Source organism: Lycium ferocissimum, chromosome 6, assembly GCF_029784015.1.
Source record: "Lycium ferocissimum isolate CSIRO_LF1 chromosome 6, AGI_CSIRO_Lferr_CH_V1, whole genome shotgun sequence".
In the NCBI taxonomy this organism is placed as follows: Eukaryota; Viridiplantae; Streptophyta; class Magnoliopsida; order Solanales; family Solanaceae; genus Lycium; species Lycium ferocissimum.
This window is the reverse complement of record NC_081347.1, coordinates 5,176,759-5,192,534: the sequence shown is the minus strand read 5'-3', so window position 1 is coordinate 5,192,534 and position 15,776 is coordinate 5,176,759. Positions and strand designations below refer to the sequence as shown.

The window sequence follows — 15,776 nt, the reverse complement described above, 5'->3', positions numbered from 1 at the left end:
TGGTTATTTCTACATTATATTAATTTTATCATCTAGTCTGTAGGCATTTTTAGTATCACAAAGACGATCACCGAGGAAAATAGTTGGATGGATGAGACCCTTACACCCTTCACTTGAAGTTTTGCTCATTGAGCAAACAAGGTCAAAAGTTCAAGACCGTCCAATTTCAAGGTCATTCTTGTAAACCACCTGGTCAGGAGGGTTTTCTTGGGCCCTAGGCACATTGGAGAAACCACTAACCCTAACCAACGGATTCAAAAAGCACTACACTAAAAGTTTTCTTTATATAGAAGGAATTTAACAACATAAAAGAAATATTTCACTTATATATGCCGTACTTTCTGGCGAAGGGGATTCAATTACACCATACATTAGTTCTACCACTGCCAACACGTCTAGAATCCAAATTAGTCGAACCAATGGAATTGGTTCCGAGTACAATAGGTATACACTAATATACCAAGAAAAAGAAGAGTAGCATCACCAAAAAGAATAGTAGTATCACAAAATCGGATGAAACATAAGAAACATGCATTCGTGCTAACGTACATACTAGACAAAATAATAAATAAATCACGATATAAAAGAAAGGGGCGGATGCAATTTGACTATAAAGTAACAAAAATTGTGAAAAACAGAAAGTAGTTGCACTTAGAACAAGATGCATGGAAGCACTATTTGCTTATAAATTTGCAAATATTGAAGCCAGAAGGCAACGTATATCAGATTTGCAGAGGAAAAAAATGAAGGGGTTTTCCCTTTAAATTATTCCGATTACAAGACCATAGAACAACAATTATAATAATAACATGAAAAATTCTTGGGATTAAATGGGACTATAAAGGATGAGAAGCTGAGTTTTGTTGCTTAATTCAGATATCTTTGAATATGGAAAACAAATCGCCATTGATGTAGTCGTTATCGACAAGGCTGACCAAGAAGTAACTGCTTTGAACCTGTAAAGAAATAGCAAATGCATCACACACAGGCATTTTGAAAATATTTTAAGCTAAAGTTGAAAAAAGAATATGTGATATAAATTAAAAAAAAAAAAAAAAAAAAAAAGTTAAAAGCGTTGTGAGGTGAGAACCATGTTATCACTGGAAGTACTCCTCAAGCTAATTTTTCAATATTTTACGAGTGCTTCAGATACTAAAGTTCAGTATTTGCAAATGGCCAAACATCAACTTGTAAACGATGATTTCAATATTTACAAGTGAAGTCATGTCCAGCCGTCTGGCCATGAATATGGTTGAAACTTGAAAAAGCGAGCATTTGAAAGGGAAGAAAAAATCAAATACTTGAATAAAACATGGCCAAACGCCTTACGGGAAAAAAAATTGTTAAATCGAAGACTTAAGACACAAAGAAAGTTAAGTGTATGAAAAGAAATACATACTTGTTCAAGCAATTTTCTTGATGGATCAGTCTCTGGGTACAATTGAGCCCATCCTCTTGACCAGATTTCAAATGCCTCATCCTTCCATACCATGAAGCTGGAGGGGTCCACGACTGTCGGTTGTATAATTTCCTTAGCTGGGAAAACTCCCCATGTCACCGCGTTCACGTCGGTTTGGTTGACGTTGGAGATCCAGTTTCCTTCCTTGTTTACAGCCATGTAGGTTAGGTAAGGGAAAGACTTGCATTTTTCAACGAGGGTGTTCAACTTGTCCTTAGAGCAGAAGAACTCCAAGTAAGCCTTTTGATAAACATATCCACCAGGGCCACCCCATCCTGCAGAAAAAGGTCAATAAGCCGGTCAATGAAAAGGTTGCTATAACCGGTAACAGAAAAAAAAAAATGTTATTCATCCAGAACCCCTTCAAAGTCAGCCATACATGTGCAATACTTGTTTTTCTTAGCAATAGTTGAATCTCATTTCAAGAAACTATTTTTTTTTTTCTGGACAGTTTATGGACTAGTTTATTAAATTGGAGATTTTCTCAACAAAAATAAATTTCAAAAGACGAAGCCTAGGATTTAAGTGGAAAAGAGTAGAGTGGCGGTGAGAATTCCACAGAAACATTACATTTAAAGCAGGAAATGGAACTACATGCGTCCGTTTGTACAAGCATAATGCTTATGGAACTGCAGTAGTTGTCAAAATATGCAGAGTGCACGGAGATATTTATGAAACTTGAGTACCTAGAGATATCTACAGGACTCGGACAATAAGAATTTTTCCCCATTACTCAATATGGCATAGGGCATCGAGGAAAGTTCTATTCATATATTTATGTTTATTCATTTAACTAGCAACATGCGGTTCATTCTTGACTGCTGAGATTTTGAGAAAAATAAGGGAAATCCACATTAACTGGTGCTTTATTAGGGGTAATAGGAGAGTATTAGAGACTGATTCTTTATTTTTTTTTTCACACTTTTGGAGGACCTACAATATTTCAGTTAGTATTAGTGAGTAGATGCTCTTTTTCGAGAAACATATTTTTGTCTACAACTCTATTTTTCTTCTGTATGTCATCTGTTGCTAAGGCACTATTCGAGCCTTGTAATGAAGGACAATTGTATTTGTATTGATATGGAAAAGTGTAATCACATAGATTGATATCGGAGTTCATCACATTTCTTGCACTAAAACTTAGAAACAAAAGGAAAAATAAAGAAGGGAGGGAGGTTTCGGAAATACTCTAAATAACAATTAAGAAAAACACATTAACACACTTTAGACATCTATTATCCCCAAATAATAGCCTGTTTGGCCAAGCTTCAAAAATCAGCTTATTTTGAAAAGTGTTCAATTTGTGTTTGGCTAATCAATTGGAAAAGCACGTTTTAGCAGCAATTAGTGTTCGATCAAGCTTTTTAAAAGTGCTTCTAAAAGTGTATTTTCTCAATTGTGGGATTACACTAGGTATGTTGTTGCTTTTCAAAAAATAACTTTTGAGGAGTAGCTACTTTTTTCAGCTTCTCAAAAACAGTTTCTGCTTCCACTCAAAAACTTTTTCTTCTCCTAAAAGCTTGGCCAAACACCTCAACTTTGGAAAGAAAGGAAAAAAAAAGCGCCAAACAGGCTATTACACTTCTAGGTTCCTTCATTTGAAAGTAAAAGAAGACAAATGATTGCGATTGTGTGCAGCTGGAAGGCTTAGGAACCAAACTTACCAACAGAAGGAGAGTCGGACTTCTCAGCATTAACAGCTGGTTGGCTGTTAACAGTCAGGAAACCTTTCGTGTTGACATGACCTAACTTTTCGTTTATGATCTTCGTCTCTGGCTGAAGACCATCTAGTTCAGACCACGGGCAGCTCTTCAGCTTCCCGAGACAGTAGTCCTTAAATCTCTGATGTGAAACATTTGTAAGTACCAAGCCTTCGGAATCAGCCTTTGGTTTTGATAATAAATGAACTGTATTTGAAAGTCATATATACCTCGTAGATATCTTCCACGCTATTCAAAGCCACAGCCCATTCCTCTTGAAGCTTCTTGTCTCTTGAGCGTGCGCGCATGAACTGTTGAGGTCCAAAAAAATTGTTAATATAACAAATTACTAAAGCAACTCCTCAGATAAATGACAAAAAGGCTGATGGTATCTTCGTTATGTTTTATGTATTTTTCTTCAAGGCATAACTAGACATATCTAAATAATGCCATTGACCAGCCGAATGATGAAGAAAGGAACTACCCTACCATTAAAATGGAAGCATAATTTAGGAGGACAAGAAAGCTTATTCACACGCTTGGAAAATATAAATCAAGTGTCCAGACCCAGACAGTTCCCACAGTATTTCAAAAAGAATATTAGAAGTTCAAATGAATTTATTCATAAATGATTTATCTAATTATTCCCCAGAGTAGTGTGTTTGGCCAAGCTTCAAGAACTGCTTATTTTAAAAAGCACTTCTTGTCAAAATTGCTTTTCGAAAGAATACTTTTGGAGAAAAGCAGTTTGTGTCTGGCTAATCAATTTGAAAAAACACTTTTACTACTACTCAAAAGTAACAATTTGTGCTTGGCCAAAGATCCAAAAGAGCTTCTGGGAGAAGCTACCATTTTTAGCTTATACTACTTCTCAAAAGCACTTAACACCTTAACTCCTTAAAATGGGTTTTTTTTGTAAGAAAATAAGCACTTTTGGCTTCTAAGAAGTTTGGCCAAACAAGCTATATTACATACAAACAAAACAAGTTGCAATTACCTGATAGTCGGTAAGTGCTCCATATGATGGATTATGAGCATTGCCCCATCTACCATGTGGGTATTCATCCCAACCTAAGGTCCTTGAGATGTAGCTCTTTGGACGATTTGCCCTACCATCATTGACAACAACAGATCAGATTATCATCACAATATAATAGTTGTAATTCTGACATTAATTTACGTCTCTACGTACCAGAAAATAGGACGAACATCTTCCTTAACACGGAAAATATTTGTAGGACGTCTCCAAGGCAATGGCCTAGAAATTTTGGACTCTTCTATTAATCCAAGATTCTGCATATCCAAGACATCTCACAATTAGAAATCACGACTATTTCATTAATTTCAAAGTAGAAAGTTCAAAAAGTAAGAGAATAAACCATCATAATAGCCAATGCTGATTTCTCCATGTTCAATGTATAAAGATGCAAGGTCTTAATGCCAGTGGCTAAAATCTTTTTGCACATTTCAGTTCCAAGGTGAATTCCATAGGCTTTGACAGCCTCTTCGTTGTCCTTAATAGGTTCCAAGGCAGCCATTATCTCTTCTGGAATCTACAACATAATTAAGAAAAACTGAGTGACTAACATACAAATAAACACAGAGTTAAAGCTTGTACTCCAAAAAATGGGGATAATACCTTAGTCTTGCAAAATCCAGTCATGCGCAAGAAGCCCTTATAATTGTTAATGGGCATGATACCCGGAACGATGGGACAATTAATTCCAATTTGGCGGCAATCATTGACAAATTTGAGGAAAATATCAGTATCATAAAAGAGTTGAGTTACAATAAGATCAGCTCCAGCATCAACCTGTAGAACACAAGTTAATATAAGTACCTTCAACTCATAAATGAATCAAAAGCAATCTAAAATATTCCCCTTGAACAAACATAATGCTCGGAATAGACTACCTTTCTTTTGAGATAAGCAAGGTCATTCTCATATATCTCTTTTGTAGCTATTCCATTAGCAGGAATAACATCAGGATGTGCCTCTGAGAAAGAATCAAATTAGTATTCAGTAACAGCAGAAAAAAGAACTCATTTCTGCTTCAAAACTGTAGTGGAATAAGTAAATCATGGTCCATATTTGTCCAAATAAATAACTCAAAGCCCGAGATAGTAGTAGCCACCAACCTGGATAACCTGCAACAGTTATTCCAAAGTAATCCCCATACTTGGCACGCATATGCTTCACCTAAAAACAGAAAGAAAATCAATTAATACGAACACCAATAATACACCAACCATAACATAATCTCTAAAAGCTTAAACTTTTCGAGCGGTCACACAACTTAACATGGTATCAGACTGGTCCTGTGTTCGAATCTCATCACCACCCAAAAAGCAAAAATATTCCAATAAATTGGGTCAAGAATCAGGCCAAAATGTGAAAGAACATGTTTAAACATAACATAATTGAGTAATTAAAATGTGTGTTTTCTCTAACAGCTTGAAAGTTGGGACATGTCGAGGCATAATATAATTAGGGGTCGTTTGGTTGTAGGTTAAGAAGTGAATTATTCATGTATTAAACTAGTACCATGTTCGGTAGCATTTTAGTTGTTATGTATAAAATTCAGCACACCGAATACGATGTTTGGTTACCAGTTTACAATCCCACATAACTAATAAATATATAAGTTATGAAGGAATCTATGTATTATATTTTATGTAGAATAGAAGATGAAATAACTAATACATGAATCACTAAATCATGCATAACTACCACTTGCATTACTAATACCTACATAACTATAACGAGCAACCAAACCACCCTTTAAGGTTTAAATGAGATGGGTCACATAAATCAAACAATTACAATATCTTAATGAACAACTTTACTGCTGCTCCAAGGCTCCCCTTCTTTACACCGATACTTTTAAATTTATAATTCTTTGCAAAAAATTAAATGTATTTTAGTCGTTCTAACAAAAAAACATCTTACCAATATTTTTATTATCAACCGCAACAACTGCTTATTAACAGTTTGAGCACTTCTATCAAAACACGTAACTACTTATTTATAAAATCAGTTTCAGCACTTAAAAGTGTTTTACAACACATCAGTTATTTACAATCAGCTAATCCAATCAGGCACATAATATAAACAAGCAATTAAAAGAATGCCCTCTCTAACAGCTTAAACTTTTAGATAAGCTGGGATATGTCAGAGACATAATATAATTAAGGTTTAAAAGAGATGGGTCAGCATAACTAGCACCATGTTTGATTGCATTTCGCTATGTGTAAGATTCAGCACACCAAGTAAGTGTTTGATTGCCAAATTACAATCCCGCATAACTAATACATGTTTAAGTTATGAGGGAATTGAGAAGATGGAATAACTAATACATGAATAACTAAATCCAGCATAACTAATCCTACTGCATTACTAATACCTGCATTAACTCTATCCAACAATCAAACGACCCCTTAAGGTTTAAAGGAGATAGGTCACACAATTCAAACAATTAGAATATCATATTAGGCAACTAGATCCAAGATCAAATAAGAATTAAGTAGAGTAATTACCAGATCCAGGGCACAAGCAAAACCACCTTCAACCTGAACAAACTTATCTTGACCATGTGGTGGATCACCACGAAGAGCAAGAACATTTTGAATACCATTAGTCTTAATAGTATCAAGAGCATGATCAATCTTCTCAACAGGCATATTAGTACATGTCAAATGCATCATAGTTTCAACACACACCATATTTTGCATCCTTTTAGCAATCTCAAGTGTTAGATCTGCTGTAGAACCACCAGCACCCCATGTTATATCACAAAATGATGGGTTATGTGCAACCATTCTTTCCATTCTTTCAAACAGATTTTCAACACCATCTTCAGTTTTTGGTGGAAAGAATTCAAAAGAAAATACTACCCTGTCATCTTTGGCTGCTTCTTGAATTTTCTCAATTACCTTCATTTTTATTTTTATTTTTGAGAAAATGGGGTTCAAGATTTGGCAAGAATCTTGAAAAAGATTGAAGCTTTGGTACAGAAGGGCAAGTGAAGAAGGGAGGTTAGGAGGATATAAATAGAAAGATTGAGAAAAGTTGGTGAGTGGTGGGGTTGGTCTATAACCAATAACAAGTAGACCAGAAGAAGCAGCTATCCTGGCCGTGTAAGTATGGGATCCAAGATCCAACAACCCCACAATGTAGAAACTATAAATAGCAACTTTTCAATTTCTGTAAATAAAATACTCCCTCCGTCTCAAAATAAGTGTTTTTTTTTTAATTTTCATTTTGTTTCAAAATAAAGATATTTTAGGATAATTGATCTTATTCTTTTTAAAATTACTCTTATTTATATAATCAAGAATCATTAAGTAGCTCTTATTTTTAAGACATTTAATTAGAGGTAAGTTAGTAAAACCGTTCCTAATTTTCTAAGAGTAAACCCTTTCTTAAGGGGTGTGCATAAACAAAAAAAACCTTTATTATGAAGCGGATGGAGTAGATTGTACTCCTTCTGTCCCAATTCATGTGAAACACTTTCATTTTTTATCTATCTCAAAAGAATGATACATTTCTGTAATTAGAAATAATTTAACTTAAACCTTCTCTTTTTACCTTAATGAAATGATTTACACCTATGCAAAATATCTATGGCTTTAGACTATAAATTTTTTCTTAAACTTTATCCCTAGTCAAATTATATCGCATAAATTGGGATGGAAAGAGTACTATTTTCATCCCAATTTATATGAAGATATTTGAGCGAATTTAGAAGAAAAGAAAAATATCGAAGGCTATATATTATTTCATTAAGGTTAATATGAAAAATTTAAAGTTAAATCATTTTTTGGGGACAAGTTTATTTTTGTTATGGTGCGAAGCAATTTTACGATCCAATGAATTCCCTAGATTCGGAAGACACAAGATGAATTAGCATAGGTTATTGATCCAGGTGGCGACAGGCTCCAATCGAAAGGAACCGCACATCCACTAGAAAAATGCATAGACAAGCCTTTCTTTGTGATCGATCATATAGGTCAAAAAATTACTAAATATAAAAAGAGATTATTCTTTTGAAGATTGACTAATAATGAAAGAGTATCACGTAAAATTGGAACGAAAATAATAGTTATTACTATAGCATTTTAAATTTTTTGCCAAAAAATAAAAATAAAAAGATATTATTATGAAGTTTCAGCTATAAAAGTTAAAATACCGTAGAAATACGTATTATTTTTCAACAGCATGACCGAAGAATTATTTCTATGCAATGTTTTTCCTGTTAGCTTTTTCTAATAATTAATTCGGGACCTACTCAACAACCCAAGTTGCTCCAACCTCCATGTTGACTCTTTATTTTTATTTTGTCCAAATGGATGGATCAATAAACTTTGTCCACATGATTCAATAATTGGCTAAAAAAAATCCTGCATAATTAACAAATTGTTTCGTATCTGCCTTGAGCACAAAATGTGTGAACCCCTCGTGTCCAAGTCAGTAAAAAAAGTAAAATTTTCATTTCTTCCCTTAACCAAACAAAGCTCCAATCTAATAAAATATGTGAACCCCTCGTGTCCAAGTCAGTAAAAAAAGTAATCACACTTTAATATAACTTCTGATTACAGTTTAAGATTATTATTAGATTGGAGCTTTGTTTGGTTAACGGAAGAAATGAGATTTTTTTCTATCACGGATAATATTAAGATAAAAGTCTGAGAGAAAGTTGCTCAATTTCGAATAATACAGGAAAACACTTTATCATTCCCCTTTTTAATGAGTCTTTATACATTAATTCAACAATCGACTAAATTTCCTTCTCAGTACTAATATTTCATTTGAAATGATTCTAAATATTGTATATAATTTTAAATATTATTACTTGATGTCATGAATACTTATATTGGATTATCATATAAAATGACACTTACTTTGAACGAGAGAGGTAACTTTTGTACTATTTTGATGTGATATTTTTTCCCATTAAGTATTTAAGTTAAATAAATTCCAAAATTTCCCACGTAGTCAAATGTCATCATGTAGGATGAAAGCAAGAATAAAAAGTTAAGATGGGATAGTTTATCGACACTTTTTCAGGTGTCGGTAGCTCGAACCTTTCAATTTTGAGAAAGTAAATGCAGTGAGGGTTTTAGATCTCAGGGAACTTAGGGCTGGTACGAAGAGATAAAATCGTGATATAACTAATTTTGGGATTAGTTATTCAGAAATTGTAGTGTTATTTTATTTTATGGGAGGATGGAATAATTAATCCAGAGATAACTTATTCCGGTATAAGTAATCTCAGAGATAACTTATTCCGGGATAAGTAATCTCGAGATAACTTATTACCGACCAAACGACCCCTTAGTATTTTTAATTCGTCCAATATCGATATTGGTTATGTATGCATTAATCGTTTATTACTTACCATCAATGAGTAGTAAGTACTTCTTCATTCTTAATCAGATGTCTTGGTTAAAGCTCTTGGTATAAAGTAGTCATTGTAATGGAGCACTTTATCGTACAATGTGAAATTTTTCAGCGTGAATTCGAATTTAAGAGGGTCCTAATATAATTATAGGACACCGGATGGAACAAAAAAGATGACGGCATAAGATGATTTTTAAAGTGAGTAATAAACATATTTATAAATCGATTGGTTGCTCATTTATGCAATTTTGAATTTAGTTTCTTTCACGTTTTCTGTTTAAGAATTTCTTCTCCTTATTTACAATGAGAAATAGAAAATATAGAATATTTATTCCCCAAAGTTCCTTTTCTAAAATCTTCTATTCACTATCTAATAATTTTCGATAAGCTATTTTTGTCGGTGATGTATTTATATGCTAGCGATGATAGTTCTGGATCTCCCTCAAGGAAACAATATCCAATTTAATCTGAATATTTTTCACATTCAAATATGTCTAAGTCACAAATGATTGATGGATAGGATCCATTTTTGTCACTTCTCATTCTAAACTTGAAAATCATACGAGCACACATTGTAGTAAATCCATGATTATTATTTTTTTCCTTATATCGTATTCAATTTTTGTATTGAAATCTCGATTAATTTGAACCGGGCATTATAAGTCCCTGTAAAAAGAAAAGTACTCCCTATTAAGATTTCTTTTTACATCCAGGATTCAGACTCGAGATTTCTAATAGAGGTGGAGGATCTTATCTATCTTACCACAACCTTATGTAAATTGATAAAAGTTTCTCGCATAATTGTGTTAATTCAATTCTCACTATTTATATTCTTTTTTGAGTTAGTGACCAGAATGGTCATTCAACTTATGATAATTGATCATCATTGTCACTCAACTTGCGGGGTTTGAAACCAAACTCCTCCTCAGGAGGATAGATGGGGCGATTCGAGTGAGATCCAATGTAGATCCAACTTTCGATTCACTCGTGGGATCCGGGCGATCCGGGGGGGGGGGCCACCACGGCTCCTCTCTTCTCGAGAATCCAAGTGCGGCTGGTGTCTTTTACACATATGGATGAAGTGAGGGATCCTTCCTTGGTTATTTTTCACGAAAATACAATTTTCGATACCTATCTAATGACATGACGGCTATAAATTTTTCGGAAAAATATTTTAAAAAAATTAATTCTTATACTTATTTAGGACCGAACCTATTCTAAATCCGACCCAAATGTATCATAATTTATGTACATGCAGCAACATTATGCCATGCGTCAGTATATAACACCATTATGTACAGAGTCCGGAGCCAAAAGGGTATAAAAATACACGATTTTTACCAAAAGGGAACGTTCAAAAATTATTATACCAAAACGGGTATATCGTGGGCTGATCCACGATATACCTCAAAATTTTTTTTTTCACCTGTCAGACGTTGAAACGAAATTAAAAAAAAAAAACATATTTTAGTAAAACGTGGATCCCTCCACGTTTTACAAATATATAATTGCCATTTAGGGTTTTGTTTGACGTACCGCTATTTAAATCATATTCGGCTATGTTTTTAATAAAAAAAAATTATTGATTTTTTTAATTTTTAAAGCATATAGTTAATTTTAGTGAATAACTCCAATAAATATTTTAACACATATAATAATTAAATATGTGTTATATATGCAAACGTAAATAAAAAATAAATATAAGTTAAATAAACGTCACACATTAACTAAGTAATAAATGTTAAATTACATGATAACTATTAAACGGCACAAGACATGTTATATATTCTTGGAAGATTACATAAGGAAACAACAATCGTACAAGTTAAGAAAAAATATAAAAACTAACAAGCAACAATAACTACGGTTACGGTAGGCGTGATTCTTGTTATGGCTCGTTTGCTTGCACGTACTACACTTTCTAGCCATACGGCCGAGCTATATCCATTTCATTCCTCCTTCTAGTTGTAGTCGCGTTCACCGAAGTTCGCTCGTATTCGGTGTTTGCAATTAAACCGAAGGGAGAAGTGGCCAATATGCCTCATCACCCAACGGTGAAAAATTTCAACCGTACGTTTGCTTGTAAAACCCGCAACCGTAGTACTTGCTAATATAGTCCTTTGGTTGAATTCCGCGGATATCACAAAATTTAATTGCATGTGAACACTTAATATGGTAGTTTCTCCATTTCCCACACGAACACTTTTTCCCTTCGCAGAGACTTTATGGATATTTCCGCCCTTACCGTTGTATAAATGTCGAATCTCAAAGACCCCTTCGATTGCATTGTATTCTGTGCGCATGTCAAGTATGCTTTGAACCTCTCCCGCATTCATCAAACTTCTTTTCAACAGCGCGCGGCAAAACTTTTATCCGCAATCAACAAATCGGCAAGGGGCGCTTCTCTCAACAAACCGATCAACAAAATTTTTTAACGTATAACGGACCATGGCGAGAACGGCGGTCCACGAGCTTTCTTCAATAAACCGTTGTAAGACTCGGAGACATTCGTTGTCATAGCCCCCACCTATGACCGTTGTCCTTATGCAATGTCCATTTTCCTCCGGAAGAGATTTTAACCACGAGATACGTTCGGAGGTGATATTGTTTTGATTTGTTCCATCCTCATTTTATATTTCTTCTATCGGTGCTCCTCAGACGCCAACCACATTAGGTTCTCAAGGTCTTGTTGAGGAACTTTTTTATTGAAGTTGCTTTTCAAATGCCGAACGCAAAACCTATGGTGTGTGGATGGTGGTTGTAACCAATCATGTGTTTGGACACGTTGCAAGATGCCCGACGGTCGAGGTAAATAAGTCCAATTCCTTGTCTCTCACGAACAATATGTCTCCACAATAACACAAGGAACCACGTCCAAGACTCAAAGCTCTCACGTGCAACAATAGCATATGCAAGTGGAAAAATATTATTGTTCGCATCAATTCCAACAGCAATTAGCAGAGTTTCATCTCATACTTACCGTACGGATGAGTACGAGTCTATTGAGATGACAGGCCTGCAACTTTTGAATCCATCGATGCTTAGTTTATAAGCCCAGAAAAGAAACTTGAAGATGTGTTCACCTTGCATTGTAGTTGATTCGTGCTCCCACTCAACAACGGTCCCCGGATTGAAATATTTTAAGGCAGCATGTATCGGGGCAATGTCTTGAAAGAGGTTTCAAAATCACCAAATACCATTTCAATAGCTTTCTTACGCCCCTTTTGTGCTTTTCTATAACTAGGAGTAAACAAATGCAAGCCTTTTATTTTTCCCGAGCCGACTTAATACCGATGTATGAATCGACCATAATATATGGTATCAACGTAGTAGCAATTAGGTATTTGTTCAAATTGAAATGATCCTTTCTCCGTAATCATCCGTGAGACAGCGTGGTGGAGATCCGCTTTGCTCGCCTTCCACATACCACTTGAAATTTCTCTAAAACGGATCATCCACTCACATCCCAACATATGACGCTTGCAAATAACCCTCCAAAATTTACCTTTGACTTGATCACAAATGAACTCTTTCTTTTCTTTCAGACAATATTGTCTCACTGCGCCTTTCATTTCCTTCTTGTTCTGAAATAACATACCTAATTGCACAATACAAGGAAAATTATCAACCCCGTAAAAATGGGCCAACAAATAAAAAGAATATTCATTGTCACCATACTAACCTTTGATACGATAAATTCGGGTTTTTATAATCCCAAAGTGCGGTCGAATTGGACCGTCGTCTCTCGTGAAGGCAAAATCATCGGGCCTTCTTAAGTCGTGTTGTCCAAATATGGAATCGCATTAGAATGGTAGCTAACGTTACCATCACTCGGAGTAGTAATGTCTTCATAAGAATGACCATCACCATCGGATAGTGATCATCGTACGTTTGTGTGATCTAATGGGATATCACTATCGACTTATCGGAGTGATCATTAGCTACGTCGTTATTGCTCACAATTTGTGTGAGTGAGTCAATACGGGGTTTTCTTCAAAATCGTCACACCTAAATTAACCCCATGGACAAATTAAAAAATAAAAAATAATCAAAATAACATGCCGATTACAAAATGAAAAATTAAAAATAAAGTTATATTATAAAATTAGTACATGTGAACTAAATAACATGTTGTATTCTTTTTATTTTCCATGGATGAACAATGAAAAGGGTTAGTTAGAATTTCCGGTATATGAAAGAGGTTAGTTATCTGAAAGTTATATTATAAAAATGGTACATGAGAACTAAATAACATGTTATATTCTTGTGATGGTTAAACGCACAAAGACAGTGAATAGAACGAAAATGAGAAAGTTTTCATAAAACATCGTTATATTTACCTTTCTGTAAATGACTCTACTTGAGTAGGGTGATATCGAACTATACTCCCGCCACCTAATTCAGTTGTATCTGGAGCACTACTCGGTCCAGGAATATCACGGCTCTGCATAGTCCAACCAAAGTTATGTGACTGGCTACCAACTCCTACCATTATTTCTTGTTGAAGTGTACCTCTTTGAAGCCCAATATTCATAGCGGGAAGATACGTAGTACCCAATATCAAACTCATCGTCGGTGGGTGCTTCAACATTAGTAGAGCGTTCAACGGCTGCGTACATGTCAAGTGTGGCTATGCCGATATGATTGCTAAATATATCGGACTTCGAAGAAATAACGATAAGGAGTCGTCATCCGAAATAAGAGTTTCCCGAAAGTAAATGGGAAATCCCTAGCCGTAATTGATGTTGGATATCGTCCGGTGATAACCACCGAAAGGTTAGGATCGGATATGGCCATTTTGCTTCAAAACATGTTGTAGACGATCGTATTTGAGGGAAATTGGAAACCTTTGTACGGCTTCCGGATGACGGTTATATCTAACTGAACCTTCTTCGTACACAACTTCCCCACCCCAATATAAATTAACTCTTACATAATTTTCCGCCATATTATTTTCAACAGAATGCAAAAGTAAAAATTAATGGAGAGTGCGAGACAAAAGTTGAGAGTTCGTAAAAATGAAGTCTACAATAGAGAGTGTAGAATTCGGTGAGACATACAAATACGCGATTTTATATAAAACTAATGATTCACGGATTTTACTATTTCATTTTACGCAAAACACGCTTGATTTGACGATTGGATGGCGATTCGACGACTTCATGCATTATGCGATTTTACACAAAAATTTTTACAAATTATTGATCGTTTTTACTTTTACGGCATGCGTGATTTGACGCGTAACGATTCTGCGGCGTAAAAAATTTCGCGAATCAATTATTGCGTTGCGAATCAATATGATCGGAGGAACATTTGCAATTCATATTGTTGCAAAGCGTTGGTGGCTAACGTTGCAACAAAATAATTGGCTTTTGCAACAATATGAATTGGATATACGTTTTCCAAGCCAACGTTTTGCAAGAATATGAATTGCAAAGCGTTCTTTTGCAACAATATGAATTGCCAGTAACGTTTTCCAATTCAATTTTGATGAGAGTTTTACACACATTAAATATGCAGAAACGAGGTGAACCGAAATTGAATAAAAAAATGGAGACATTGTGCAAATAAAAACAAGTAACTTGTCCATCCTTTTCCGAATTCAATAAAGTTTACATACTAATACTTCACATGAAGTTACCCACTATACAATAAAAATTTAATTTTTACGGTGTCCTTTTTCCCCCCGTGCCACCGAGTTTGCCGACGCTCTCGTTTTGATCTACGTTGGGGAACCTCCTCTTGTATCACACCTTCATCCTGTAAATACCATAAAAAAAATAGAAGTTATTTTTGTTTGATAAATTTTCGTACCAATTATTTGATTGTCTACGTAAAATCGGGCAAAGATCTCCCCGTAACAAGGACTTCCTCCAATACCATATACCAACACAAACAACCAAAGCAATCAAGACAAAACACCACATAACAACCACAAGTCTCCAAAAACTTTGAATTAAAAGCTAACTTTGTGGCTGGTGTGTACATCGGCACACCGTGTGAGGATCCAACATCAAATGCCATGGGAGACTATGCAAAATAAATAATATAGACACATAAGGTAGCCATTACTTTAAACAAGATACAAGCTATTTGAGTGGTTAGAATACTCACGTCGGTAAAACTCAGTCTCCTCCCAATTGAAGAGCTCGTCCAGCCGAATGCGGTAATAAGAGTCGTCAGCTGTCATAGCTGCTAATAGGCCCGGACGATGCGA

General features: G+C 34.9%; 1 protein-coding gene across 1 annotated transcript; it reads right to left on the bottom strand.

The window, feature by feature from the left end:
* Positions 1–662: 662 nt before the first annotated feature.
* Positions 663–7,192, bottom strand: LOC132059037 (probable methylenetetrahydrofolate reductase (NADH)). The gene is made up of 11 exons (XM_059451503.1): positions 6,697–7,192; positions 5,299–5,359; positions 5,074–5,156; positions 4,799–4,972; positions 4,539–4,712; positions 4,352–4,452; positions 4,157–4,268; positions 3,390–3,470; positions 3,124–3,301; positions 1,400–1,734; positions 663–956 (listed from the first exon to the last, which is right to left on the bottom strand). Exons 1-11 carry the CDS (start codon positions 7,096–7,098, stop codon positions 873–875), a joined length of 1,785 nt encoding a protein of 594 aa, XP_059307486.1. The 5' UTR covers positions 7,099–7,192; the 3' UTR covers positions 663–872.
* Positions 7,193–15,776: the final 8,584 nt, after the last annotated feature.

Bases quoted from the DNA above. Each gene is read 5' to 3' on its own strand.
- LOC132059037 (XM_059451503.1), bottom strand. From the start codon at position 7,098: ATGAAGGTAATTGAGAAAATTCAAGAAGCAGCCAAAGATGACAGGGTA. The intron at 5,157-5,298 runs GTTGGTGGCTAC...ATTCTTTCTCAG, and splicing joins AACTGTTGCAGGTTATCCAG to AGGCACATCCTGATGTTATT. The intron at 3,471-4,156 runs GTAATTGCAACT...GGACCTCAACAG, and splicing joins GAGCACTTACCGACTATCAG to TTCATGCGCGCACGCTCAAG.